The sequence below is a fragment of the Acanthaster planci genome, linkage group LG01 (assembly GCF_054643075.1).
Source record: "Acanthaster planci isolate LZ-2023a linkage group LG01, COTS_SCS, whole genome shotgun sequence".
In the NCBI taxonomy this organism is placed as follows: domain Eukaryota; kingdom Metazoa; phylum Echinodermata; class Asteroidea; order Valvatida; family Acanthasteridae; genus Acanthaster; species Acanthaster planci.
The window spans coordinates 19,813,567-19,840,299 of NC_141777.1; the positions used below are offsets into that span (position 1 = coordinate 19,813,567).

The 26,733-nt window shown below is 42.4% G+C and overlaps 2 protein-coding genes across 9 annotated transcripts in view; one reads left to right on the forward strand and one right to left on the reverse strand.

Annotated features, from left to right (window-relative positions):
• Positions 1-15,607, forward strand: part of rasgrp3 (RAS guanyl releasing protein 3) — an 80,335-nt gene extending 64,728 nt beyond the window's left edge. For all 5 annotated transcript variants that reach the window (XM_087132472.1, XM_087132471.1, XM_087132462.1 and 2 more), the window contains 6 exons: positions 173-253; positions 2,503-2,607; positions 3,396-3,511; positions 4,914-5,326; positions 5,657-6,021; positions 6,424-15,607. In XM_087132472.1, the coding sequence (XP_086988598.1) occupies positions 173-253; positions 2,503-2,607; positions 3,396-3,511; positions 4,914-5,326; positions 5,657-6,021; positions 6,424-6,594 (1,251 nt within the window). In that variant the 3' untranslated portion in view covers positions 6,595-15,607. The remainder of the gene's footprint in view (positions 1-172; positions 254-2,502; positions 2,608-3,395; positions 3,512-4,913; positions 5,327-5,656; positions 6,022-6,423) is intronic.
• A 127-nt stretch (positions 15,608-15,734) lies between these two features.
• On the reverse strand, positions 15,735-26,431 carry polh (DNA polymerase eta). 4 transcript variants are annotated; one of them, XM_087132478.1, is made up of 13 exons: positions 26,353-26,373; positions 25,862-25,916; positions 25,170-25,256; positions 24,300-24,549; positions 23,478-23,612; positions 23,076-23,362; positions 22,324-22,478; positions 21,567-21,670; positions 21,083-21,202; positions 20,012-20,135; positions 18,977-19,042; positions 18,336-18,505; positions 15,735-17,786 (listed from the first exon to the last, which is right to left on the reverse strand). In XM_087132478.1, exons 4-13 carry the CDS (start codon positions 24,431-24,433, stop codon positions 16,670-16,672), a joined length of 2,412 nt encoding a protein of 803 aa, XP_086988604.1. In that variant the 5' UTR covers positions 24,434-24,549; positions 25,170-25,256; positions 25,862-25,916; positions 26,353-26,373; the 3' UTR covers positions 15,735-16,669. The 4 variants fall into 4 exon arrangements, with proteins under 4 accessions (XP_086988604.1, XP_022097296.2, XP_086988606.1 ...); XM_022241604.2 differs by lacking the exon at positions 25,862-25,916 and having other exon boundaries at positions 26,353-26,431; XM_087132480.1 differs by lacking the exons at positions 25,862-25,916; positions 26,353-26,373 and adding an exon at positions 26,199-26,338.
• Between the last annotated feature and the right edge of the window lie 302 nt (positions 26,432-26,733).

The following is a 26,733-nucleotide window of genomic DNA, read 5'->3' on the forward strand; positions in this document are numbered from 1 at the left end:
TCATCATTTATGTTCAAATTAGCATATTGCACTCTTTAAATATAATTGTTCTCTCGCCAAGCCTAATTAATTCATACACAGAGCAAGGAGCCGTTGTCCTTTTTGTTGTCATGGAGGCAATAAAAATAGATTCTTTTTAAAAAATGAATAGCCTTTTGACCTTGAATTTCAGGCTTCACTAGATTTGCAGTACACTGAAGATGAGATCTATGAGTTGTCGTTAGCACGGGAGCCCAGAAATTCGACGAGTGCAGTAAGTAAATGGAGAAAACCGTCAGTATTCTAGACCCTCAGAATATAGAGAATTAAATTTGTTACAATAGAATTCCAATTTCAGATGTCTGGATAACATTGCTTTTGCATATTCTGCCAAATGAGGTAATTGTAGCCCTCATTGCGCATGTACAGCTTTCAGTAAGCCTCGGGCATGTCAGAAGAACAAAGCAGATATGATCTGTTTTTATGAGTGGTTTGCCTCAAAAAGGCCACAGTGGGGTATTGCATTTTTTGCATGCGTGAACGGTTGATAAAGCAACATTTAGCAAATGAACAGATCCAGGCAATAGTAAACAAAAGTGCTACACGACAAACGTTTGTCATCTTGCCACAGTCAAAAAAAGCAGTAAGAGAGTGATTCACTCGGCAAGAACTAAATGAGATCAGGGCAGAGTGACCCTTTGATTTACTGTGAGCTACCTTGTCGGACGTATTAGACTGAGGGGTTCGTTGTTGCGTTTTGTTGATGGGAGCATGTGCCTTACATGCACTGATTTACCCATGCATTTGCAGGGCAGGGTATACACAAGTTAATCAGTAGCACAGTGTAGATGAGGTGGTGCAGTCCAGGGTTACAAACGGTACCCGACCATTCGAGACAGATAATCTTACAGAATCCAAAGGCACAACCGTTGACAGCATTGATCATTGGAAGGTCACTTTGCTTTTATATTTATTGTTCAGTGGCCATTCATCTCAGTAATTGCATTTCTCCAATTTCAGGAGGGGACAGCTGCTCTCCACATATACAAGAAATATGGTGTAAACAGATGGGCAGTTAAACTGAAATGTCATTTTTTTTTTTGGAATCTCCCAATCAATAGACTTCTCAGAAAGGTGCACACCACATGGTGTGCACCTCCCTTCCCGACACAAAAACACATTTATGGGCAGATAGGAACCGTGACTGGTTTGCAGCTTCACTTCACAAATCACCACACATTATGCACATTTCTGACACGCATAGAGATTAACCTGTGGTTATGATGTTGGAATATAGTGTGGGCCAGCGGGGAAGTGTAAGGTTCAACAAACGCGAAGGAAAATGAAACCATTCAATACAGGTCATGGCCTTGCAGTTACATGGATTATAGTCAAACATATTTCTTGTAACAGTGCTCTGTTGAACCAGGGCTGAAACCGAGACCGGAGGGTCAAAGCCCATACTCAAGGTCCTGGTTGTTTGTACAAGTATTCAGGAAAAAGGTTAAGTCAGAAATGTCAATGTATTTGTAAAAGGACCAGGATTAAGCCGTAATCCACTCCTTTTTTTGGACGCTTGTAAATGTCATGCATATAACTTTCGTACACTTTCTCCAGTGAAGGTCTTCGGTCAACTAAATGCATGTAAAGCCATGCTTCAAATTAGGCTGGATTTTTGCTGTTTATTTGCAAATTTGGACAAAGAGGGATGAAGCTGAATTTGAGAGCTTTTGGAAGAAAGGGAAATGCATTAATGGTTTCAACAAAATCATCTCATTATTTTTCAAAAACAAAAAGCCATCTGGTCCTTTGGGGGTCGGCAGTGGTCCCTGCATGCCCTCTCCCCCCATCCCCAAATGACTAAATGCGGTAGTTGGGCCTTGGGCTGTAATCAAGTGCAAGCAATCTTTGAATACAGAAACTCTGAGTAGGGAACTCACTAATGTAGAAACAAACAAAGTGAAATCGACCAGGTTTTATTTGAATAGCAGCAAATGGTAAAGCCACATTGAAAGAGGTAGTGATAACCATCTCAAAGTGTGGACTCTAACAAACATAGTTGAGTATGGCTGTTGAATTTTGAATACAGCTACGACTCTGCTGAATACGGCTAAAAGGAGTGAGTCAGATGTAAGAAATCTAGAATTGGAGTAGATTTAAAGAAAGAAGCAACATATGCAGTTGAGTTGGAAGTCAAATCACAATGAAATTTGTTACGGGAAGGAATAAAATGACATCAAGACAATGTAATAATTTTATGTAGCCTAAGTTATTACCAACACGTACGTAACATTGAACAAACAGCGACCGGAACTGAAGTGCTTAAAGGAGTGCAATTTTTTTCCACACTTTATTTGATTAAGTTTGTCACTTCACTTGAGACGTGATTACTTGCAACAGACCAGTGATAGACTTGTGAGGAGATGCAGTGGCCCAATCACAGCTCTGCTAAATTAATAGCCTTAACATCTTGCATGCTCGCCAACTAGTTAGTTCTAAATGTAATTCCTTTTTTATCTGCAGCCATCCACCCCCACTAAACCAGCAGTGTACGCTGACTGGGCGTCAGGAGTGTGCGTCCACCCTGATCAGGAAACAATCACCAAGCATGTATCGGCCATGGTGGAGGTAAAGCAGACTCTCAGTCTCGTGCTTGTCTAATTTTTTTCCCTCCTGTTAAATGTTACCCTTTTTCATAAGCTCAAAATAGTATGTGAATTGTGATTGTGTGGGACAGTGTTTGTGGAATACTCAGTCTCCTCAGCAGCTCGTGGTGAAACAGTCAGATGAGTGAGCTATTGAGTGAGTCAGATACTTATCTGAACCACTCGTGAGTGATGAGTCACAGCATACTTGTAGTCTCGGTGTGAGTGCCTAAGATGCGTGATCCACTCTTGAGTGGCTTAATGTTTACAGCAGTGATGAGGAGTCATTTATAGGAGCTGAATAATAAAGATAAGATGTGTATAATTTCAATAATATACATGTAATACCTTTTATGAGTGGCTTATTCTTAGAATGGTATGAGATGAGACGCTTACTGTCATTCACAGAAGCGTGCTCTGCAAATTGGAAGATGTGTTGGGCACTTACGAGTGGTGTTGTGTGAGAAGAGTAAAATGAGTGCTTCATAACAGTTTAGTGTGAAAATGTTATTCCTGAGTGGGTTACTGTGGAACCAGTTGTTAGTGGCTTACTGTGAGAAAGGTTTCAAGGACAATTCATGAGTAACAGCTCTCTTTGGGAATGGTTAATGGCAAGTGAGCCGACTGAAAGTGGCTTCTTGGTGATTGGCCAAAATGGTGGGAGCTTCATTTATGAGTGGCTGTCTGAGCTGCCAGAAATTCCTTGAGCAAGGGTTAAAAAAAATCAGGATGGAACTGTTGTGAACTTGTTTTATTCGTTGATCCGTGCAGACGGTGTTCAAGATTTATGACACTGACAGGGACGGTTACATCACCCGGGCAGACTTCCAGGGTATTGCCACCAACTTTCCTTTCATGGAGTCATTCTGTGTGTTGAATGCTGACAGGTAAGTCCTTTTTAAACTCCAATGTCTGGGTTTACTCAAAGAATGTAATGCTGTGGAATGATGGTATTTTTAGCCCTCACATCAAAGTATATATCCACGCTGTATTCCAAGTGTGGTGTGAGGGGTTGCAAAAAAAATCAAAAGCTTGCTCAGACCAGCCACGTGGTCCTGGCAAAATCAGTTGCTGAATGGTTGAGATCTCTGCGCTTGGTTCAAGTCCCACCTGAGAAAGCTTGTGATTTTTTTTTTCACAACTCACTTACCACACTTAGAAGACATGTACGCAGTGGATATGACCATCGGTGCATTTGGCAACACCTATTACGAATTAACATCCCTGATGCAAAGCCAACTTGAATTAGTATCTTTGAAGAGAGAATAACGTGATTTTTGTGAGGGTGAAAGAAGTCAAGTGCCAGTTAAAGAGATATGTCCGAGCCACGGGACAAGAAAGTCCAAGTGTATTAAAGTAGGAAGCTACAGTATGTCAGCTTGGGGAGTATAGTAGTGCATGAAGGAAAACAACACAGGACCTTGTTTACCCTTTTACAAATCCCTTAGAAATCCATTGGGGTTGGGGGAATTTGGAGGATTTCGATGATGGTACAGCTCAACAACTATTACTTTGCCCTGAGGCTAGATTTACCCCTTTATAGTTACATACATAGTTAGAGTGCAAATAACCAGGCTTGAGATCTCAAGTTTCAGACTTCCATCTTAAATCAGACCTTGTGAGTCTAAAACCTTGATATAGTTTTTTCAAGACATTTTCAGGAGAGAAAGGAACGTGGACATTACCCTTGCTAGTTTCAGACCTCCTGTTAAATTGTCAGGCTAACATCCCTGAAATAATAGGCTTCCCATGGTCATGGAAAAGCCTGGAAAATCTTGAAAATCAGGATTATGCAGTAATGGGCTGCTTTTGATGTGATTAGAGAATAATGGTAAATATGCAAGCTATCCTTGTCAGGCTGTAATTGTGGCTTTGGCAGTCTTCCTGTGATGATTATAATAATACTCAGCGACTTTTCTCTGCAAAATAGCAAAAAAATTAAATGTCAGAGAAATTGTCATATTTTAGGTCTGGAAAAATTATGGAATTTGGTTTTCAGATTCTGTAGGAACCCTCACAAAGGGGCCATTGAATCGTGGAGTTGTGATATATAAGGACATATGTACTTACTCTTAAAACCAGCATTTTGATTATTCCAGACGGGAGAAACATGTAAATGAAATTTCAGCAACCTCCGTCTGGTAAAAGTATGAAAAAAAAAGAGTTGCAAAATTTTCACGAATGAAGTGCGAAGTGAACTTATATCCTGGATGTTAGTCACAATGTAAGGAAGATGTTCTCCATTGTGGGGTAGAATTAATGGATTTTTTGGGGGGGTTGCCTCTGCAGAGAGGGCCTGATCAGCAGGAGTGAGATGTGCTCCTACTTCATGCGGGCCCACAGTCTGGCCCTCAGCTACAGCTACAAGCACAACTTCAGCGTCCACACCTACCTGACGCCTACCTTCTGCCAGCACTGCACGGGCCTGCTCTGGGGCCTGATCAAGCAGGGCGTCAAGTGCAAGGTCTGCGGCATCAACGCCCACAAGCACTGCAAGGACCGGCTAGTCATCGAGTGCCGCAGCAAGAAGGCCAGTGGCAATGGGCTGAATGGCATCACCTCCACCATGCAGCGCCGACACACGCTGGACGGGCCAATCAATGCCGCGAAGTCAGGCGGCCAGGCCAACGGGGCAGTGGTCAACCGTCGGAAGCATAGCCATGACAAGGGACACAGTCAGAGTACTAGCCAGCTGAACAGAGGTACATCTACAGTCAATCGACCTAAGCAATTCAAACATGACCTGTCTCTCGAGTCCAAGAATCGCCAACATATTATTCTCCTTGTCGAATCTGTTTGGTTAACTCCTTTAAATTTTTCAAGGACTTGTATCACTTGGAAGGCAGCATCGTCAAAATGCATAATAACCAGAACTTTTGTTAGAGGGTATCGTTTATCTCATGCACATAAGACACAGTACAGATCTCCAACCTACTTCCACCACAACTCATTTTTTTCTCAAGGTAAATGTAGCTATGTACTCGTGCTTAAAAACTAATTTCATCCTTTCTATCTGCTTCCTCTCACTAAAGTCTCAATCTCCAAGGATGTAGTGTGGGAGGATCAGCAGCGGCTGAGCCAGTGCCAGAAGCAGATGAGGCTGGTACAGCAGGCCACCCAAACCGAAGAGGCCAAGGTAGCAGCAGTTGCTGCTGCGGCGGCGGCTTCCGCAGCCAGCAGCCCGGAGACGGCCTCCCAGGACTCGGACAAGGACAGTGAGGACCATGGCGGCATCATCTGCAGCGGCCGACGCCTGAGCGAGCTCAGTGAGGACGACAGCAACAGCAGCAGCTTTGGGGACCAGAACAGTGTGACGGGGAGTGACTCCAGCGTGTTCAAGGGCAGCCCCGCTGCCAAACATGAGGAGCTAAAGGATCGGCTGATGACTGCCGAAAGGGTAGGTCCTTACATCTGCCGGTGCAGACCAGCAATTAAATAAAAGTTAGAATATTCCATTCTTTTTGAAGTCCCAATGTAAACCTTTTGACAATGGGCAATCTGTCCAATAGCAATGTGTATCTTTCCGACTGCAATGCTTGTTGCTAGTTACCCTCACAACTTGGAGAATTTGGCCTGTCTGGAAATACAAGTTTGTGAATTTACAGTGCAAATATTTGCTATGACGATACAGCGGTGCATTTGAATTTGCTTGAACACCTCTTGGATACAGCCCCTTTAGCTTGTCTTCCCCACTGGTCTCGGCAGAGTAAAGATATCAACAAACTGGGGCAAAAGTGAAGGCTAGTGTCGTAATCCTGTGCCAAAGTGTCACAATCTTGTGATGTCTTCTGCTCTGCAGGAACGAGAGGTGCTGGTGGCCGAGAATAGCCGCCTGAAACACGAAGTGACCAGCATCCGGGAGAAGAACAAGATGCTGGAGAGCCACCTGGAGCTGATCAGGCGGCACACTGTCACCTTCATCCTGGACCAGATGGACACATTGCACCTGCAGAAGGACACGCAGGTCTAAACAAAAAAAATAGCACAGCTGCAAGAAAGGTGTGTCTGGGTTCCATACTGTGTCAACAAAACTTGTGCACTGGATTGAGGACACCTGTGTCTAGATGTTGGCATTTGAAATACAGCTGTCAAAATATTCAGGTAAACTGGACACACATCTTAAGGGGGCTACACCAGCTGAAGAACGCACAGGTGTAAATATGAATACACAGCATTGGTGTTTGCTGTAAGAGAATCTTAATACTGTCTGCAAGACACGTGTCACAGGGGCAGTACGCTTGCAGTGTCAGTGTTTAGAATGTGGAAAAAATAACGTGTCAGCTGTATTTGGTGCTTGAAATCCTCGAAGTACGAAAATGCAATCAGTACGGAAATTTGTAGAAGTTTATGAATTTGAGGGGGTTGACAGGTGAATTAAATATATTGAAGTGTTTACCTGAACTGTGTTCTCATCTGAAAACTGAGCCACGAATGTTTGGTCACTTTCACAGAAAATGCGGAACCTTTGAATCAGTTGCCATCACTGTCGGTCACACAGTGTGCTCAAAACTTGGTGTTATTCCAGATATGCTTTGTGAGTCAGATTGGGGGATACTGCATGAGAAAAGAAGGGTGATGTGTCTGTCTGAGGCATGTGAGCTGGCGTGGCGTACATAGTGTGGACCTCTGCACAAAAGAAGTCCACATAATGTAGGGTATGATGGCGTTGTGTGAACTTGTTTTGGGTGTTTTGTATGATTTGTTCGATGTGTGCTTGCGCGAGTATGATTGGAATGAAAAGCAACTCTATAGTTATATTTGAACTGCTGCATTTGTGGTCTGTCATGTGACGATGCCTGTCATGTGACATTCTTTGTACTTGTGCAGAGTTACATGTACAAAGAATGTACAGCTGTGTGTGAGCAGGCGTGGCATACATAGTGTGCACCTCTGCGCAAAAGAAGAAGTCCACATAATGTAGGGCATGATGGTGTTGTGTGGACTCGCACAAATTCACACAATGTTTTCCCCTCTATGAAAACAGTTTCAGAGGTATTTTGGGGTCAATGTCATTTGTGGCAAAATGAAAAGGAACAGTCCAGGAAGGCATCATCAAAAATCCAGCTCTAAGGAGTTATCCTAGTTGGAGAAAAAGGAGCATTTTCCTCAAGTTTCCTTAACCACAGGAGAACAAAGCAATGTCCACACTTTGTATGTAAAACATGAGCTGTGGGGACTCTCTGCTGTCCCCACAGCATCTTGTTGCCCAACAGAATCGGTATTATGGCAAATGTATGTCCCCACAACTACAGAGAAAGTATATGTGGGTAGAGGCCCTCACCAGGTTGTGGGGAAGTTTTCTGTTGTTGGGCAAATTAGGACATAGTTATGGGGACTTTGTGACATCCTCCAAATCAGTGTAATGATGAGTGTAAGGTATGTCCCCACAACTATAGAAGAAGTATGTGTGGGTAGGCATTCTCCGCGTTCAGGGGACAAGCTCTTTTGTTAGGGAAATTTGAGCTGAGTTGTGGGAACATTTCTGAGTCCCCACAATGTATTCGGTCCAAACAAAATAGGTGAAATGTCGAGTGTATGTCCCCACAACTACGGTGCAGGAGTGGTAGTACTTCTTCAGAGAAAGAACTGGCAAAAATGGTGCGTGCACTGATTCGTTGCGTAGTGTTGACGACTTATTTTATTTACCATGTGCGGAAACTCAGTGTTTTGGCTTGATCAGGTGCCAGGCACATAGCTGCAGCAGTGTTGGCCCAGCCCCTGTCACTGTTGTTGGGGTGTACATGTACTTCTGCATGGAGCTCAAAATGTACTCTAATGGGAGACTTTGAAACGCTGGTGGCAGCAGACATACCGCTCCTTTTTCATGGTATTGGGCGTGCTCAGAACTATGCACGCATGCTCAGAACAATGTGCGCATGCCCCGAACTGGTAAGACGGACCGGTATATTTGTCGCCACCAAGCGTTTCAAAGTCTCCCATTATCTACAAATCAAAGTAGGCCAAAGTGTTTGGTCCGTGGTTAAATTTGGGGCGTGTTTTTAAGACCATGACCAGAAACATGTTAACGGCTTTGATTATTGGCTGGGCATGTTCGTGGCTGTGGTCATGCCTGTGTGACGTCATTTCTGCGACCAAACGAGAACCAAATGTTGGAGTTGGTTCATCACTGATTCTAAGAGGCAGGAAAAAAAGGAAACAGATGTAACTGTTTCTTGCTCTGCCTTTTTTTATACCTCCATGAACATGTTTCCAGTTATTGCTCTGAGGTCATACGTGCAAAACCAAGCTCCCGGTCACCCCCCAGTATGCTTTATAACTCTCATGACAGTGAGAAACGGGACTGAGAGGAATGTGCGTTTGGTCAGACAGTGCGTTCTCGTGTTGCAGCGTTGTGATGCTTCATATTGGAGAAAGGTGTAAGTTTGATGCTTGATAATGCTGAGACAGCATCAGAACCTCTTGAGTTTTTTCCAGTCTTGACAGGTATGCACCTTGTGAGAGTTTTGCAATTTGACACTAACTCAGGATTCAGTCTCCTGAGGGTTTTTCCCGAATGAGTGACAAATCGCGGGTCTTTTGAAAGTGAGTGACGTGCACTTGCTATTGAGACGTGCATTGCCTCTAAGAAATAGAAATGTGAATGGGCACATGCCAGTTGGTGTTTGTGGGCATTTTTAAATTTGCTTGCAGGGCGAGTGCCACATGAGTACTGGGAAGAATGTAAGTCAAGTCTCAAGCCCTTACAGCTCGTCAGACCAGAGGTCAATCCTTGGTTTCTGTAGCACAGACTTAAAATTATAATTCTATTCTCTTGGGCACACTGGATGCAGTCCATCACAGGTTTCTCCTAAGCTAAAGCCGGTACCCATTTTAATACACATACAGGCCCGTGACCCTGTAATTGAGAGTTACCAGGCGGCCCCAACACTCCACCCACATTTAGAGATATACCACACAATTTTAATATAGTGGGTTAGCTAGTGACCAATTTTACGGTGCGTCTCAATGTTCAAGAGGACATTATTGCTACATACAAAACATGGCCTCACTTGATCATTCCCCAAGGCCTGAGGAGAAAAGTGTTGCACTATAGTATAGCCTTAGGCATATTTCACAGTAGAGACAGCTTACATGGGCATGGATGTATTTATTGTTGGTCCATTGAGACAAATTCTGGCCATGGTGTTAGCATGCATTTTGCTGTGGGTACTGTTTGCCCTCTACACAAAATAAATGGAATTTTTAACAATTAATCTAAGCTCCTACCTAAATGCAACCTGAAGTGGGAAGTCAGGTTTTCACAGCAGTGATACTTTCCTCACTTTAAGCTGCCACCTCTGCAACTCTGTTTTGTATCATATCCCAGCCGACTTTGATTGGGTTTTCAGTCCCTGAAATTGACTCCATGGGACTTATTGGGTAAATCTATCCGGGTTTTCTCCTACTTAAAACTAAACCCTTTTCTCATCGTACTTACAAGTATAGTTTCAAGTTGTGTATCCTTCTAACTTCCTAAGTTGCTACTGATGGCATGTTAAAAACATCGTGCAGAGATGACATGGCCACCGGTACCATCAATAAATAAAGTTGTTATATAATTATGGTCATGCTCAGTAGCACCATGAAATTGGGTCAAGTGTGGAGGTTAAAGCGAGAAAGGAGGTTGTGTGGGTACGGGTTGTTGACGTGAGCTCTTTGAATCAGCACTTGAGAAGTTTCACAGAATCTGAATTGTGCATTGTATATGTTTGTGCGAGCATGGGGCTATTGACTCCTGCACGTGTAGCCCTGTGGTGACACAGAGGAAGATGTGACTTTGCTGCCAGCTTGTGCACATTCAGTCGAAAATTGGTCACACAGAATCTGTGGTACTGGTACATGTATACACAAAAGCCATGATCTGCATATACTGAATATACTTTGTCCTTCACTTGTTGCTCATGTAGGCCCCACAGCAACAACCACCATCTTGCTGGAAGTCCACAGTCAAGTATGTGGTGCATATTACCATTTGAGAGGGGTATACGCATTTGTTGATGTTTCAAGAATTGTAAAATGGGGCATGCACGAGTGATGGGTAATGAATTCAGCTTACTGTGGGAGCATCGCGTTGTGAGGGTGATGTCCAGATGAGTCACTGATGACAGTGTGATAGATGTGTCAAGTTTGCTGTGAGCTCGCAAGAAGGGATTTGGGTCACAAAACGTGAAGCATGTTGCTTCACCATGGGAACTACTGCTTTGTCGTTGATCGGAAGTACATGTAGGCATGTATGTCAAGTTTGTAAAAATGAATGCAGTCGTTCATAACTGATACTCAACTGCCCTCACATGCATATTTGTTGTCATAAATGGGCAGATGGTGTTGAAGGGCTCTCCCTGCAACGCCATTTCTGCAACCTCTCAGGTCTGAAAGAAAAGCAGGCAATCTCAAATGTTTGATTTATTCTATGCAGATGAGTGTATTGCAGCTTTTATTTTTTTTTTTGAATGATTGAAGCGATGTAACAAGGCAATTGTCGAATGCTGGGTGAATGTTTGTTTGCTGGTTCAGTGATGGCCCTCGAGCAAAAATATTGTATTTTGAAAAACTGAGAAAAAGGTCAACTTTGGAAGGGTCTGTTTCATTTTGTTTCCCTCCAAAGGCATATAAAAAGCCCCAAAACATCCACAAATTAACACAGAGTAAGCTCAGAAGCATCTTGATGCTCTGGTACATGTGTATGCAAATTTGACGCTGTGCACGAGAACAAGTTGGAACTGTTCAGAGTTTTTTGTATGACGCATGTGAGTTGTCTGTGTTGATGTGGATTGTTGAATGTTCCTCATAGTGCAGTGAGAATCGGTGTGACATTGGTTGCCTGTACGTGTGGTTGATGTTCTGTGTGTTTAATTAAAGACATGGCATCCAGTTATTTGCTTTGTTTAGTGGATCATGCTGATTTGATGCAGACTGATGTGCCGGGGGGGACCACACAAGTCGACCAGGGTATAGGAACTTGGCATGCCAGATAGAGGAACGTTAAAAGATCACGCTGGCAGATTTGTAGATCAGGGAATGTGTGTTTGTGTGCAAGCGATCAGTGCAAGTGATCAATTTTGTAGGGTTAAGATGGAATGTGTGTGTTCTTATGCAGTAGCCTTTGGATTAAACAGAGACAGCTCTCTGCCTAGGGAAATGTACACGTAAAGAACATGTGTGGCATGCATCTGTGTACACTAGCGTCCAAAACAGTCACATGTACTGATATTGTCAACTTTTAAAAAAAAAAGGCTACAATGAGAACATTCAGTTGAGATGTTAATAAACGGGGAAGATGATTTGGACAGATGTTAGTAAACGGGGAAGATTTGGACCGTTGTGCAGGCACAATGTAAAAAGGAGACAGCTTTTATTACGCAAACTGAGAATAATTGAGATAGTTTGGCCCAGGAGTAGCACATAGTGTATGTGTGCATTGGGATATGTTTAACCTGTACAGATTTTTTGCTGGGGGGGTGGGGCGGTTTCCGAGGGCATGTATAATATAGTAGTCATATATACTTCATTGTAGCTCAGCTGGTCTGGCAGAGGAGTATCACACTATTAATGTGTGCATTGAGGTACGCTTAAACAGTTTGTATACATTTTTTGTCTTTATTTAATTATTCTCTTTTTTTGCTGAGGGTATGTGATGTATAGTGGCCATACTCCGTTGTAGCTCAGCTGGTCTGGGTGATGTTAAATATGAGTATGACTTGTATTCTGGCAGTAAGTATTATCCTTTTTTTTATTGTACACTTAATGATAAGTTAAATGCTTTATCTTCCACCTTTGCTCTCATCAGCATGCTTTGTGGTGCCAGGCTGGTAGTCTTGTGAAATGTTTTTCCTTCCCCCCCCCAAAAAAAATGTCTGCGATATAGAGTTAAACCTTTTTATAAGAATTCCACGGACGCATTGTACATAAAGGTATTTTGAAAGAGCTTTTTGGGTGCATTATTAAAGCTTTTGATTATGAGGCTACCAGCCTGTTCACATTTATTTCATTGTGCTACAAGTATTGTATAGAATTTCATGTATAAACCTGTGTCATGTACAAAACTGTATGTCCATGTCCAAGATATGTTTGCCTGAAAATCAGTTACTGTATAATTTTGTTTCACTTAATTTAATGAGACTTTGAAAGGTGCAATAAATGTACCTGTCAACTTAACTGATCAACACATAAATGTATTAACTCCGAACTTTGCATTTTCTCTTTATGAGGCTGCATTTGAGATGTTATATGGCAGAGACAATGCTGTGCTTTTTTAATAACTAAAAAAAGTTTAAAAGACATTTGGTTGAGTTACAAATGTCCTAATTCAGGTCCAGTTCTGGGCATGTTAAACTCTTCGATTCAACCTGTTTGTCTGCTGTGACGTGAAATACCACTTGCAATATGTTATTGTTTAGGCTCATTTCTATGATTGACACGCTACGTTTGTGGTCGTCGTCACTGTCAAGCTTGCAATTTGATTTGTAAGTTTTAAGTCTATGACTTCAATTCATTTACAGTTGTTCCTCGTACTTTTTCCCCTGGAGGCAGTAGTAAATTTTGGTCTTTTTTTTTTTAGGCGGGTGGGGTTAAAAAAAAGGCTGCCTTACATTCCCAACTACTTTATAGATAATCTAATATATGAATTGATATTGCTTCATGTGGGAAAGACATACAAGATTTGGTGAAAGCATGACGGATGTTGTGAAGGAAATGCTTCGCTGCAATGGGTCTAGTGACGTAGTGTTGGAGAAGAGAACTGGTGTAGGACAGATTGCTGGCAAGATCATCCAGTTGACCTTTGGGGATGTATGTGGGCCTCTAAGACTTTACTTCCCGTAGAAAAATGATCTTTTTCTCTCTTGAAGTTTTTCAATTCTGATTATTTTCTCCACCAATCTGCGAGTGCTGAGCTGTTTATTCCAAGAAGCTTTTGGTCTTCCACTTGAATGCAAAGAAAAATAACTAGATGTAGTGAGCGATGAATACTTGCACTTATGTGTACCTGAGAGCTAATTGTTACCACATCAATTGATATTTTTATAAGACTTTGGCTCTGTGGGTTGTCTAAGTTGGGTGTTGATGGTGGCTAAAAAGGAATGAAGCAAGGTAACAAACTGCAGAAATGTCCTTGCCGGTACTTTTTCTGTTCACTGAGGAAGACAGCTGGGTGTGATATGAAAATAACTGGTTGTCCAAGGCTGCATCCGATATTGCCGGAAAATACCATTTTTGCCTTTTGTGGGGTTTTGATCTCTGTAGAGTCAGTGCACGGGTAACAACTTTGGAAGTGGCAGAGATACTGTGGGTATGTGCACTTCCAGCTGGAAACTGGTTGTGCCCATGCGTACCTGGCAACTTCCATGCAACGGACTGGTGGGCCTGTGGCAGGTTCCGCAAAATGCAAGTATCATAAATGGTCACACTGTGCCATCTTGTACTGGTCAGTCCGGTTGGAGTCTGCAACATTTTGATTTGACCGACTCAAAACTTATTGTGCGCAACTCACCTTCAACTTTCATCCTCTCTGTAACATTTTTTTTTTCCCCAAAGTCAAAGAAAGTTAGGAGTATTCTGCATTAAGAATATGGACCAAATTGGTGCTCATTTGAGTTATTTTCCCCCATATGACGGAAAACCACCAGTTCTTTCAAATTTCAATGAGTTCAATCCAGCTGGCTCCTGTAATTGGCTAGAATATCTGAATGAATATTTTTGGCATACAAGAAAAAAAAAATTGGAAACAGCTGAGTTTTATATATTCAAGAACATAATGTATATAGAAAAAAGTCTATGTATATATAATCGAGTTTCTATAAACTTTTGTTTGAATTTAATTTATTGAAAGAAACAAAATTTTGTATTCATCTGACAAACTTATTACCTCAGTGTATAAAGGTGAAAAAGATGAGCTTCATGTCTTTACTTTGGCATGGATCTTTGACATAAAATCTTCAGTTGTTTTGGTTGAAGACACAAGTTGGTTTTAATTTGAAAAAGAAACAACTGGCGGGCAAAGAGCTGCAAACAAATCTATTGAGGTGAAGAGGCTGAAATATGCCATGATTTTATTTGCTTATTTCATATGCTGGTCCTGTGCATGATATGCAAATTTGTATGAGGTTGAGGTTGTCAGTTTTACTGGTTAGAGTTTTTGACTTTTCAATTTTTTTCCCAGATTGAAACTAGAATCACAGGATGGGCATTTCATACTTCTTTTAATTTTATCTTCTCTATCTGCATTCAACGTTGTTACTTTTGGTATTGCGACTTAAGTATTACGACTTAAGGGGCCCCTAAAGTTGCTCAAGAGTTGGTGCTGCAATGATGTCTGTCTGCATTTCCTGCTGCTAACCCTCAGCCAAGTCACGTTTTGTCTTCTCCGACAGATTGCAGAGCAGTCACATGTGTGGTATACTTATGAAGTCATGTCACTGTACATAGCAAGCCTGGCTGCGAGTGTGTGAACTGTACCCAATCACCAGCTTTGTCTCGTAAAAGCATCTTTTTAACAAGCCAATGAGCTGCTGGATAGCTTAAGTACAGTGTAGGTGTCTGCAGGAACTGCAGTGCAAAACAATTTTTAATGAAATCTGCTTGTATTTAATGCGTAACTGTACCATAAAATGACAGTGTAAAACTTGAGGTATATACGTATAACATTCCTTTAATTATCACACATCATTGGCAGTATTACAACAATGTAGTTATCCTGTTCAAACTATAATATGTGATGTTTATTTCCTGTCATTTCTTCAATTGTATTTCCCCTCTTAAGATTGAAAACACATGTATTACCCGCGCCAACTGAGCTGTATATACTTGCAGCTTTTCATTCAAAATCTTTTCAAGCCTGATTTTATTTGGCTTTTGTTCTAATTTTTCTTTTTTTAAGTTGTAATAATTTCAGTGGTATTCACACAGTTATGGCATCCGTGGGATGCAAAACTCCTGGAGCATTTTTAATGCTGTTTTGTGAATAAAACAAATTGTGAATTGACAAATTATACTTTGAAAGTTTATTCCATTGTACCTTTACTGATATAAGATTTTTTCCCCTGTCCCTTTGACTTCGTATAAATCATTGTGTGGGGTTTCTGTTCCAGTTTTTAATGAACCTGGGTATAATGGATGTTAATTAGAAAAAAAACAGAACAGATTTAATCCATTGTCAGGTTTCACTTGTTTTATTGCACTTACACGCCCAAGTTACTCAGTACAAAATGAAGTATTTCCTCTAATATGTTAATTAAATTACTGACAATTTTTGCATTGCATTTACACATGGATAAATTACATAAAAAATATGACGGCATTTGCATGTGTACTAAGCCAGTTCTCCAAAACAAGAGACCTGTCCACATGGTGTACATTACACGAAATAACCAAGAATGAATGCATCTTGCCTCCCAGGGTTAGTACTTTCAGCACACCGACGGTAACTCTCAAGATGCAAAAATGCACGGCAAAAAAAACTAATGGTTTTATATCTTATGCACATTTGGCCTCTAATGGTGACAATTCAAAAGAGACAACACTATAAACTATCTAGGTAAATAAAGCCTACTTTCTATTTTGATAAATCTGACACACAACACTGCTCACGAGACCCAGTCTGCCATGCACGGAATTCTGTGATATCACATTGTACGTGTACTGTAAATGCACATTGCGCAGTGTGTACGTACACACGTGCTGTTCCACGTAATAGAAATTTGAATTGTATGAAACATTTCATTTCGGTGAGAGTTGATGGAAACCCTAACATGTACCTCTACTGCACAGAGCATCTGCAGAGTTGGAACAGGTTGCTGATGGACATCAACACTGCGCTTGAGAGTGAGATTACAATGCAAGATGGCTAACCCTTCACGTACAGGTACGCATAACAAGTGTCACCAGGCTTGAAATCATTGCTTGTGGCGTAATAGAATGCAAACTTAGAGAATCATAATAAAACATTCAGTCAAAAAATTGAAAAAATATTGTTCGTGATATCTGAATTTTGCACCGATTACCTTAGTGACAATGACAGTATTTTAAGCTTTTCAATATTAATGTTCCTGTTATTTTTGCTTAAAAAATGAATGAAGTGTCCCAGACGAAGCTTCTGTTTTGAGTTTTTTGGACCCATTGGACGACCTGGGGGATTTTCCCCTCCTCTTGAGGCCCCCAACTCCTCCGCCAGACCCAGAGAGACTTTGTAGGGCTCCAGCTCCGGCTGGACTGTGCAGATTGTTTGCAGCCCCTGGCGGCCGTGGGGGCCCTTGCATTTGTTCCTGCAACTCTAGGGCAAAGTGGTAGTCCAGATGTTCCGGGTATTCCCAGGGGGACACAGCCTTGTTGCACTTGTCACAAGTGACTGTGTCTGGGGTCGGACTCAGGTTATTAGTGGAGTCAAAGGCCACCTCGCTCGGTGGCTGCTCTGACTGGTCATGGGCAGGTGATAAGTTCAGCTCAGCCGATGCTACTGAGGTAGTTCCATGCTCACTGACACACAATGTTTGGGGCTTTTCGACTATCTTTTCTTCTTTTGCACCTGACCCTGTTCCACGATCACCTGTGCCCAAGGTTGAATTGGTGTTGGCCAAACTATCAAAATGGCTGTCCTCCATATCTGTATGTTCCATGATGCAATCCCCATCTCTCTTGCTCTTGTGTACATCCAACATCACACACTGGCTGGCATGAATATCCATTTTGTCATCGCCTCTGGTTGGCTCTATCACCTTCTGAATGTAGTTCCTGAAGAAGGCATGTCCGCTCTTTTTCCCAGGTCTCTTTTTCGCTCTCTCTGGGGATTCCGTTTCTGACTGTGGCACTCCACTATTGGTTCCCTTGCAGTTGCTGCTGTTGGCAACCACGGGACACCTCTTGTCGTGGGTCTGGTCCTTCCACGGTGTGAAGAAGGCCTGAATCCCATACTTTCTGGCCACTGGAAGCTCCTTGGGTGCGCGGTCCGCATTCGACCCCTTCTGTCGGCTGTCGGGCACAGGGCTGGCACCGCCCGCCGAGTCTGGGCCCCCGTCCTCATCCTCCGTGGCAGAGGAGGTGCAGGGTTGGTCGTCGCTCATCTTGGCCACACTCGTCAGGAAAGTATCCAGGCGTTTGATGCCCGATTTCCCCGTCTGGATCTCGCTGAATTTGGATGCTGACATGCCCAACGAAGTGATCGCAGGCACCCTGAATAAATTGCGGATATGCCCCCGATATAATTAGCATAATATTCACTACCTCAGAAACCTCCACTTAACGCTGATTCCTGACAATGAATATCTTAATGTATTAGAAATTACCTTTAAAGGTCTGAAAGCGAAATGATAAATTGGACTGTCTTCCCAAGATCCTACTCTTTCAAGGCGTTTTCCAAAGATGACATTCGGATTTCCTGTTGGACCATGGATTGCCTATTTTTGGTAACAAAGGACTTCCACTGCCCAGTTGCTTTTTGTTTTCCAATATTGGCAGCTATGATGTTGGTACTCTGGACAATGTAAATATTATCAACACAATATGCAGACCCTCCTGAGGGAAACTTAACCCTAATTCCCTTGGTACTTCCACTAGAAACCTTCCTAAATCCTGCAAAATCTTCCTTTTTTGCATGATGGGTAATTCTGTGCATATCTGCTAAATAATTAAATACACAATAAAGCACTGCTTGCAAGTAAGCAATCCAATAAAACAAAAACAAAACAAAACAAAAAATGAATGAGAAGAGGCAAAGGGTACCATGCTTCTTGTTGATTGCCAGCCACGTTGAGGCTCTGAATGACCATGAAGACATCCTTGGTGATGGTAGAGGCATCCACGTGGTGCAGGGCACAGGAACGGCTCAAGCCGGTCGTTGAATTCCCGGTCTGCTGTACATGGACCGACAGCAACTTGGCTATGCGGTTGTTCTGCGGTGCACGCACAACGAAATGACGGAGGTAAGGTGCCATTCCATACGCGCGGTTTCAATGCGCAGCATGCGTATGCGTATCCGTATGGAGAGTGCCCATGTAAATGTCCAAAGGTTAAAACCATCTTCCTCTTGGTAACAAAATTAGATAACAAATATGACCCTATTTGTATTTTATATTATCACTGTACTTAACTTGTATTGCACACATTTCATAGATGTCACATGACATTGTAAGTTACAGTGTCATGTTTGACAACTGTTGAATTCAAAGATCAAAACGCTGCATGCATGTATATATATGTATGTAATACAATGTACATGTATTTACATTAATTACAGAAAAAAAGAACGCGCAATTTAAGCTTCGGTTATAACACTGAATAAAACATTTTGTGAAATCCACTTTTTAAAAATATGTAATGCTTTGTCAACCTTTGGACCCAACATTCCTAACAATTTAACATACCAGGTCTTGTTCCCTGACCAATCTCTCTGTCAGTTCCTCAGCTAGCTGACTGATCCAGTGCTTAACCTGAAGCAGAATATATGGAAATTATGAGTCCAAAACCTCTTACATTTTGTGAATGCTTGACACAATCAAGTCTTTGCTTGGTTGCCTCTGTCCATCCAGTGGAGAATGCTTTGCCATGTGCACCTCAGAGGCAGTGTTACATTATCTAATAGAAACACTGTCTTAATGCTCAAAGACTTTTTAAATCATTACGGTGCATCTTTTTCTTCATGCACCATGCTTTCCGGAGTTTTGTCAGTAACATCTTGCACTCATTTTGACACCAAGTTTGTGAAAATTGGACGTAACTTTCTCAAGCAGTGCCCATTTTCCCAAGACAGGTCGGCCAGACATGTTTACTTTTCCACAGACGTGCTCAATGCATGCGTGCCGACATGAGTGTGGCCTTGAACATCAAACAGCCATAACAACAAAACCATAAGTTGGATTGAGTTAACACTTCATCCTAGTGCTGATAATGAGTGTCTTTTCATACAAGCCAAATTTAGAAAAGATCAAACATGGGAAAACCAAGTTCTTGGGGTCCAAATCACCTGCAGATCCCCGGCTGTGAGTTCAGAAAACCCAGCTCTTTTCAGGTTCGAGCACCCATGACACGACTTTTGGTCATATACTTTGTGCAATTTTCTGATCATCTTAAAGGTACATTCTTTTTAGGTTTTTGATAAGGAAAATGGAATCCCCTGAATGTCTAAGCTTAGCTCACTGGCCGCCTGTCGTGTACTGAAACAGCTATGAATCACCGAGGAAAAGAAAATTGAAGACCAACAAAACATTTCAGAATACTGTCAAATATGGAAACAGATGTAGAATTAAAGTTTCTTCCAAGCATGAGATGAGAGCATGAACACTATGCAATCTGTGTTACCATGAAAACAGACAAGGCATCAAAATTGCTTGAGATGATAAGAGGAAAACCTCAACAGGTATCACAGTTTAGGATTGAGAAAGTTGCGTGTGACCTAGTACCTTCTGTTTTGTGTCCAATGCCATCTTGCCTCTGAAGTTCTTGCCACAGCCTACTGATTTGGGCAAAAGCCGAGCCCTGATTGGTTCGTCATCCACGCCACGACAGAGACCATACAACCAGGCACTGTTGCCAAACCAAAGCAACAAGAGTTCAAAAAGTCATTCTAAGTCTTTTGTCAATACTCTCTGGTCTCAGTCACACATGAAGTGTTCTGGCCAACAGATCTTTCAAATAGTTTGTCCTGTACATAATCATGAATTTGCAAATTCCATTTCATCTGTTAGGCAGCAGGTCAATTTATAAATTGAGTGGCCCAAAGTGTGGAAGGGGGGTAGAATTTTAGAATTGGATCGAACACAAACTTACTTCAATTACATATTCAAATGCACACACAAGGAATGTAAAAATATTTTTTCCCTTTGAAAAAGATTATTTTAGTTTTGAAACATCAGGCCCTTCAACTTTTATTTTTAAAATGTTTTAATTTTTGTACATTGTCTTTGAAATGACTGGTGTAAACAGGAGGATAGTTAGCTGTATACACTCATCCAAATTTATAACAGTGAACTCTTTCCGAGCTTCCTTTTCTCATCTTTTAGAGAAGTCCTATTTGCAAAATAGATAACAAAAATCTATATTTCATTAAATCAAATGAAGTCAAAGTTGAATCCTGATGGCTCTTCAAAAATTGGAAACTACCGTTAAGAATTCCCAGTAAAGAAGACATTGTCTATCTGTATATCATTAGAAATTGCAAGTGTTAGAAATTTCGACAGTTACATATTTGTTGGTAGGTAGGTAGCTTGCTTTCACACAATTACACCAACAAGGAAGGCATTACAAAGTACACGCATGACCAACGAAATCATTTGTCAGACGGAACACGACAGGAAAAGTAAAACAGCAAAAAAAGCACAAACATTACAAAGAAACTTTAAGGAGCTTTTTTGAATACTATGTATGTTGGAGAATCTATGCGGAAAAGCAATTTATATTGGTGATACTGCCTACAAATCAGCATGAGTTGAGAAATTTTTCAGCCAATTCTGGAAAACTCTGCATAGGCTCACCCCGTTTTGTCGCCCAGTTTGGCCTGAAGCTGTTTCTCTGTGTAGCGGCACAGGTCCCCCATGAACTCGACACCCAGGTCCTCTGTCAGGCTTCGCCCCAGCTTCCCACCTAAATTGCGACTGAAAAAAAGGTCAAGGACGATGATGTGATAGCTGTCGTGATAAATAAAATGGCTGCCAGGAGATGGACGCCTCTTGATCCGAGGTAGTTTGAGTTACACTGACTGCGACAGCAGGGAAGCAGGAGAGATGCAACGGATTCTCAGATGAGAACACAAGCGAGAATATGGATACTCACATGCTTCTAGCATTGAGAAATCTCCCTTACAATTCTGTCAAAATGGGCTTCCATTCAAAGTTCTGGGCTCTGTTCAATCTTTTGTCCAAAACCACAAAACGGCTCTGCTCGACAAAAAAGTGACTTCAAGAATAATGACTCCATGCAGTAACAGACTCAAGAGTTTTTCTTGGCTGCTCAACTCACATTTTGTTGATGGGCAGGGTTTTGAAGAGCCGTTCCACGCTCTGCTTGGGCACCACGGTCTGTTTCTTGGGTTTATGCAAGCCACATGCCAGCTTAGCTAACACCTGCATAAGACAACCAAGGAAGGAGGTTAAAGATACCACGTGTTTCCAGTCAACCAGTTGACATAGATTACAAATGTGTGGTTGTCCCATCAGCAATTTGACAATCTATTTCTGCCAGGGGTACATCTGAACTACACTTCAATTTGGAGTTAAAAAATACCACAGTATTTGTTTCATTGATATTTCTTTTTGGGAAGAGTGTTCTAATTGCCGAGTGCTTTGATAGAAAATTATTCTTTCTCCAAAGGAGCAAAAAGCCGAGCACAATTCTGAGAAGCACCTGACTTCTGCTCAGATAGATCCAGGATTCAGGGGTAAGCCCTACCCAAGGGCATAGTGAGGTCAGTTTGGGTCAGTGATGTGACCATGAAATTGCTAATGATTACCGCTGGCGATTGGAAAGGTGGCAGTAGTGGTGATTAAGGCTGGGAGGGGGGAAGGAAGGCAGAGACCCGCTGACTGGATATGAATATCAAGCAACACATGCACTGTTTGACGAGGACAGGGGCAAACACAACCTGACTCTAGGCTGCGCTGTTCATCACCTGAGCAAATGTGCAAATGCACAGCAAAATGACTACCACCAGCCACGTTAGGGGGCTTCTGTCATCACTAGCTCCCCTACCATCCTCTCACAATGTCCCCGAGCCTACCTTGTTGTGAGAGATTCCCGCCGAGCAGTGGAACTTGGTCTGCTGCAGCACGGCAGCCCTCATCTCCTCAACAATGACGGCCGCTATGGCAAGCCGCTTGCCCTCGATATCTGTCAGCTGGTCCAGCCACTGAAAGGTACCAGTTCTCCTGGCATCTGTGGAGAGCAAAAACTGATTCTTCTTGGAGGGAAGGGAACTTCAGCCACAACAGTAAACCCTTACCAAGCCAGACACAGCACAGTCGTGTACTGACAGTCTGGAGCGCTTTGTTGCACCACGCTGATTAACAGCATCCCATTAAATTCCCTGTTATTAGGACAATGAGAGCTAGATGCAGTCCCCGAGAATAATGACTCTATGAGATTTTGTGAGGGGTGGGAACGGCAAACTGTGGGACCATTTGACCTTGGGAACAATGTTTTGTACTTGTTTATTGGATCTTGTACTCTGCAAGCAAATTAATCACAATGTTTAGTCTGGCAGTGTTTATAGCCAAAATCCGCCCTGAGCGGGACCAAGAGACGGCACAAGTTTCCTGGCAACAGAGGCTCCTATGGTAGCAATTACACTTCGGTGGTTCACAAATAATTATAAAATGCACATGTTACAGTCAAGTGGCTACCAACGAAACGAACACTTCCCACAACATGGCTCTTTCCAACGGATGAGGGAATGCTTCTGCTCAAGGTAGATACCCTAGAGGTTTGAGAGTTTAGTGGGCCAGATCCTCTCTAGGCTAGATTTTCACTCGCCTTCTTCAGTGACAAACACCGCCGAGGGACCGTTGCCGCCATCCTGGCGTTGGTCTCGACTACCTTCATCCCGCTCGGCTGCCTCTGGCTCAGCACCCCGTCCATCCCATCCCGCCACGTAGGTGTGAGGCAGCATGTCTACGCTGACAGGCTCCCCGGCCATCTGGGCCAGACGGAGGTGTACCGCCTCGGTCAGATCTACGTAGGCCTCATCAATGCTAGCCCTCTCTACACAGCCGCTGAACTGGGTCAGTACAGTGATAACCTCGGCCCCGGCTTCCCGATACCTGGAGTAATTCCCAAACGGCAGTCCATTCTCATTTTTGAAAGCAGCCAACAAGACTCTGTCAGAGTCTTCTTAATTTCTTCAAAAAGTGTGCTTGCAATTTTTCCTTCAAATACCTTGTGAGGTCTGCTTTGCCTCTATTCTCTGGGACTCTGACCAGTTGGATAGCTGGGCATTTCTCTTTGGCCTGGTCACCTCTCATTTGTCTGGTCACTCCATGTGCTCTGGCCTCATACCCCACGGCTATAATTCTGAGACACCAAATTGAACCAAATCAGATTGTTACACAAGACACAGACTTGCTGTAAATTCATGACATTACATAGATAAGCTATTCTGTATAGATGACACCACAAAGCATGCTGCATGATCTACAAGTAAGCTCAAAATACTCAGAAGTCAGAAAAAAGTAGGAAATTCCAAGCTATGTGATAGACACAAATATTAAAGCATTTGATCAATGGTGCATACATGTAAGTTTACGTAGTAAAAAAAATGTATATAATTCAAGAAAAATTTGCAATACTGAAATTAATGTTGGACAATCTCAAAGCAACAGCCATAGGTATCGTCCCAAGCAAAATCTATTTTCAACAGTCTGATGAATTCTTCAGTCTACATGCAAAGCCTGTTCAATAAATACGGTGCAAAATGGATGATTCACAACAGTGCACCTCCGAGCGTTTGCAACGCGTTAGCCAAACACCATGCGCGAAATCTGTCAACGGTTTCCAAACGTGCATTGGGTCAACAGATTTTGCGCATGGTGATTGGCTAACGCATTGCAAACTCTTTGAGGCATGCTATTGTGGAATGCCCGTGTTGTTTGGGGAATAAATCTAATTTGTAGTGCCACGGCATGTGTCTAGGAGCGATTTACTACCCTCACAAATTTGATAACACAGTGATAAACGGCAGAGATACATTTTCCTACTAACCCCCCTCCTTGCCAGGTGTTGTACTGCACCACCGCACAGGGCGTGCCCTTGAGCGTTGGGTTCCGTCTCTGCTCCACCTGAACGTAGAAGCAGTCCATGTCAACAAGTGCTACGATTCTCTCAGCCGAAGGCATGTTATGCTGATTTTTAAGGTACGAACCAACAGCTCTGGATTCTGCCTTCTTGGAGAGAGACCCTTTGATATTGCAGATGGAGGTGCATAAATGTAGGCCTACAGTGTCATCTTTTCCTGGAAAAAAAGAGAGAAAATCTGAAAATATTCCAAGTCGACATGATTCATTATAACATAATTTATAAGGATTACTATTCCACAGTGTAGCTCTGTAATCTATATGTTTGACACAGGGCACCAGATGAATGAAGGGTATAGTCATGCTTATTCTCCAGCCTATCAAGAGGCAGCCTTATCTTGGTAAACAATGTACATGAATCAACGTAAGGGAAGGACGTACCGGCAACTCCAACAGTCCTCAGTCCTCCAACAGGTGAAGGATTGAGGACTGTTAGGGTTAAGGAAAGTAAGCATTTTGTGTTCAATCACGTGGTGTCAAGTTGTTAATGTACTCATCCCTGACTCAAGGAACATGTAAGCCCATTGACCTGATGAGAATGTGCATACTTACCTAGTCTTTTCTGTGCATGTACGTGTACCTCTATAAACATGAAACAATACCATCCTAATTACTCAGCACTAATTTTCTCTTTGTTTTCTACCTGGGCATGTCAGAATGCAACAGCTGCTAGGCTATCCTTTACTGTTACAAATAGAATCTTGGGAAAAAATTCCACAGGCACGCCACTTGACACCCTGGGCACAAACCTCATGAGACTGGTCTGAAAAATTCTCACCTAGTTTCTGAGTGAATACCTCAATATTTTCACTGCCAAATTTGACTTTTCAGGACATGTTACTGCTTTCAGATGGCTGACGGGTTCCTGCAGGGCAAAATGAGTGGATTCTATAAATATGGAATTCTTTGTGAATGTTAATAATGAATAAGTCTTTTTACATGATCATTTGGTGATCGGTGGCACCAGGTACTTGGAGAACTCTAAGTCACTACTCTGTGTGACTTAGAGTTGTTATTTTCACGGTGTCATAATGCTGTTTCTTGAATCCAGGTTTTGTGGTGGTGATCCGGTAATGGGGGGGGGACATTTCTAAGATCTTGCAATCTGTCACAGCTACACAGCGCATTACATGTCCATGTCCGTGGCAGGAACAGTGTGATTGTCGTTGGGTGAAAACCTGAGATTGGTGAGTAAAAATGTCAGATTTGTAAAAAAACCTTGGTGTCATGGTCTGAAACTCCCGTAAAATCGTCTTAACAGGTATAGGTACTTCACGATTGCTCTCACAGGAAAATTTGATTGAAAAAGTGGAGTTTCAGTTACTGGATCGCCACCGCAAAAAGTAGATTCTAAAAAACACATAGCGTTACAACCCCATGAAAATAACAACTCCTGTCAGTCACACGGAGTAGTTAAGAGATTACTAAGTTGGCACTGGGTATGCTGGGAGATAGGCCAATACACTGTACCTGAAAATGCCTGAAGATGCAAAAGGTCAGAATTGCCAAGTCCCCCAAACATTAACTGTTGGGCAGAGAAATATGGAAGGGCTGGGTAGCAGTGATCAGAATATTGGCAAGAATACAATATAAAATCAGTGCTCTGAAACATGTAATTGCCGAGCTTTCGGTAACTGAGTAGGCCTACCTCCTTCAGGGCCTTTGCAAGTTGGATTATCTGATCGTTATTTGGGTACCCAAACGTCGACGTTTTAACTTGTTGCATCTAGACCTATGCCTCTGTTACTAAAGAACAGAATGAATGATAATCGATGGGGCGAAGTGGGAATGGGGTGATGTGACCTACCCATGCTACCGGTTCATGGTAAAAGAAAATTCACTGCTGAACAAATCTGCAGAGATCTCCTAAAATTAAGAATTGCCTGTGACCAAATGACGTTGTTTGAGATTTGAGATGAGAATTAACCAAGCACGCAGGGCATAAAGTGTTAATTTCTCACCTTGCGTCGTCCTTTCTCATGAGCTCAAAAAATCGCAAATCGCGCATAAATGGCAAATACAGCGCCCTCTGCTGTGCAAAGTTTCATTAAAAAAATTGCCGCAAGGTACGCATACGGTACGGTACGGGTACGGGTCACAGGGAAGTCCCCCCCCCCCCGCAAAATGGGGGATTCGCGAGGGACAGCAAAATTATCGGTGTAAAATGAAATAAACTGAGTAAAAATGAAGTTAACAAATTGCAAAAATGCAAGGGAGCGGTGCCAGCGGCGGGTGCCGGTGGGGAATGGAGGATTACGTCGGTGCAGATTAGTGTTTCATGACATTTGTTGATGAAAACTGCAGGGCCCCAGAAATTGGGACTTAAAGTTGAAATGCGTCAA

Excerpts from the sequence above, each read along its gene's own strand:
- polh (XM_022241604.2), bottom strand. The coding sequence starts at position 24,433 with ATGCCTTCGGCTGAGAGAATCGTAGCACTTGTTGACATGGACTGCTTC. Across the intron at positions 23,613-24,299 it reads AACACCTGGCAAGGAGGGGG|AATTATAGCCGTGGGGTATG; the intron begins GTTAGTAGGAAA and ends TTGGTGTCTCAG. Across the intron at positions 21,203-21,566 it reads ACCCTGCCCATCAACAAAAT|TCGCAATTTAGGTGGGAAGC; the intron begins GTGAGTTGAGCA and ends CCTTTTTTTCAG.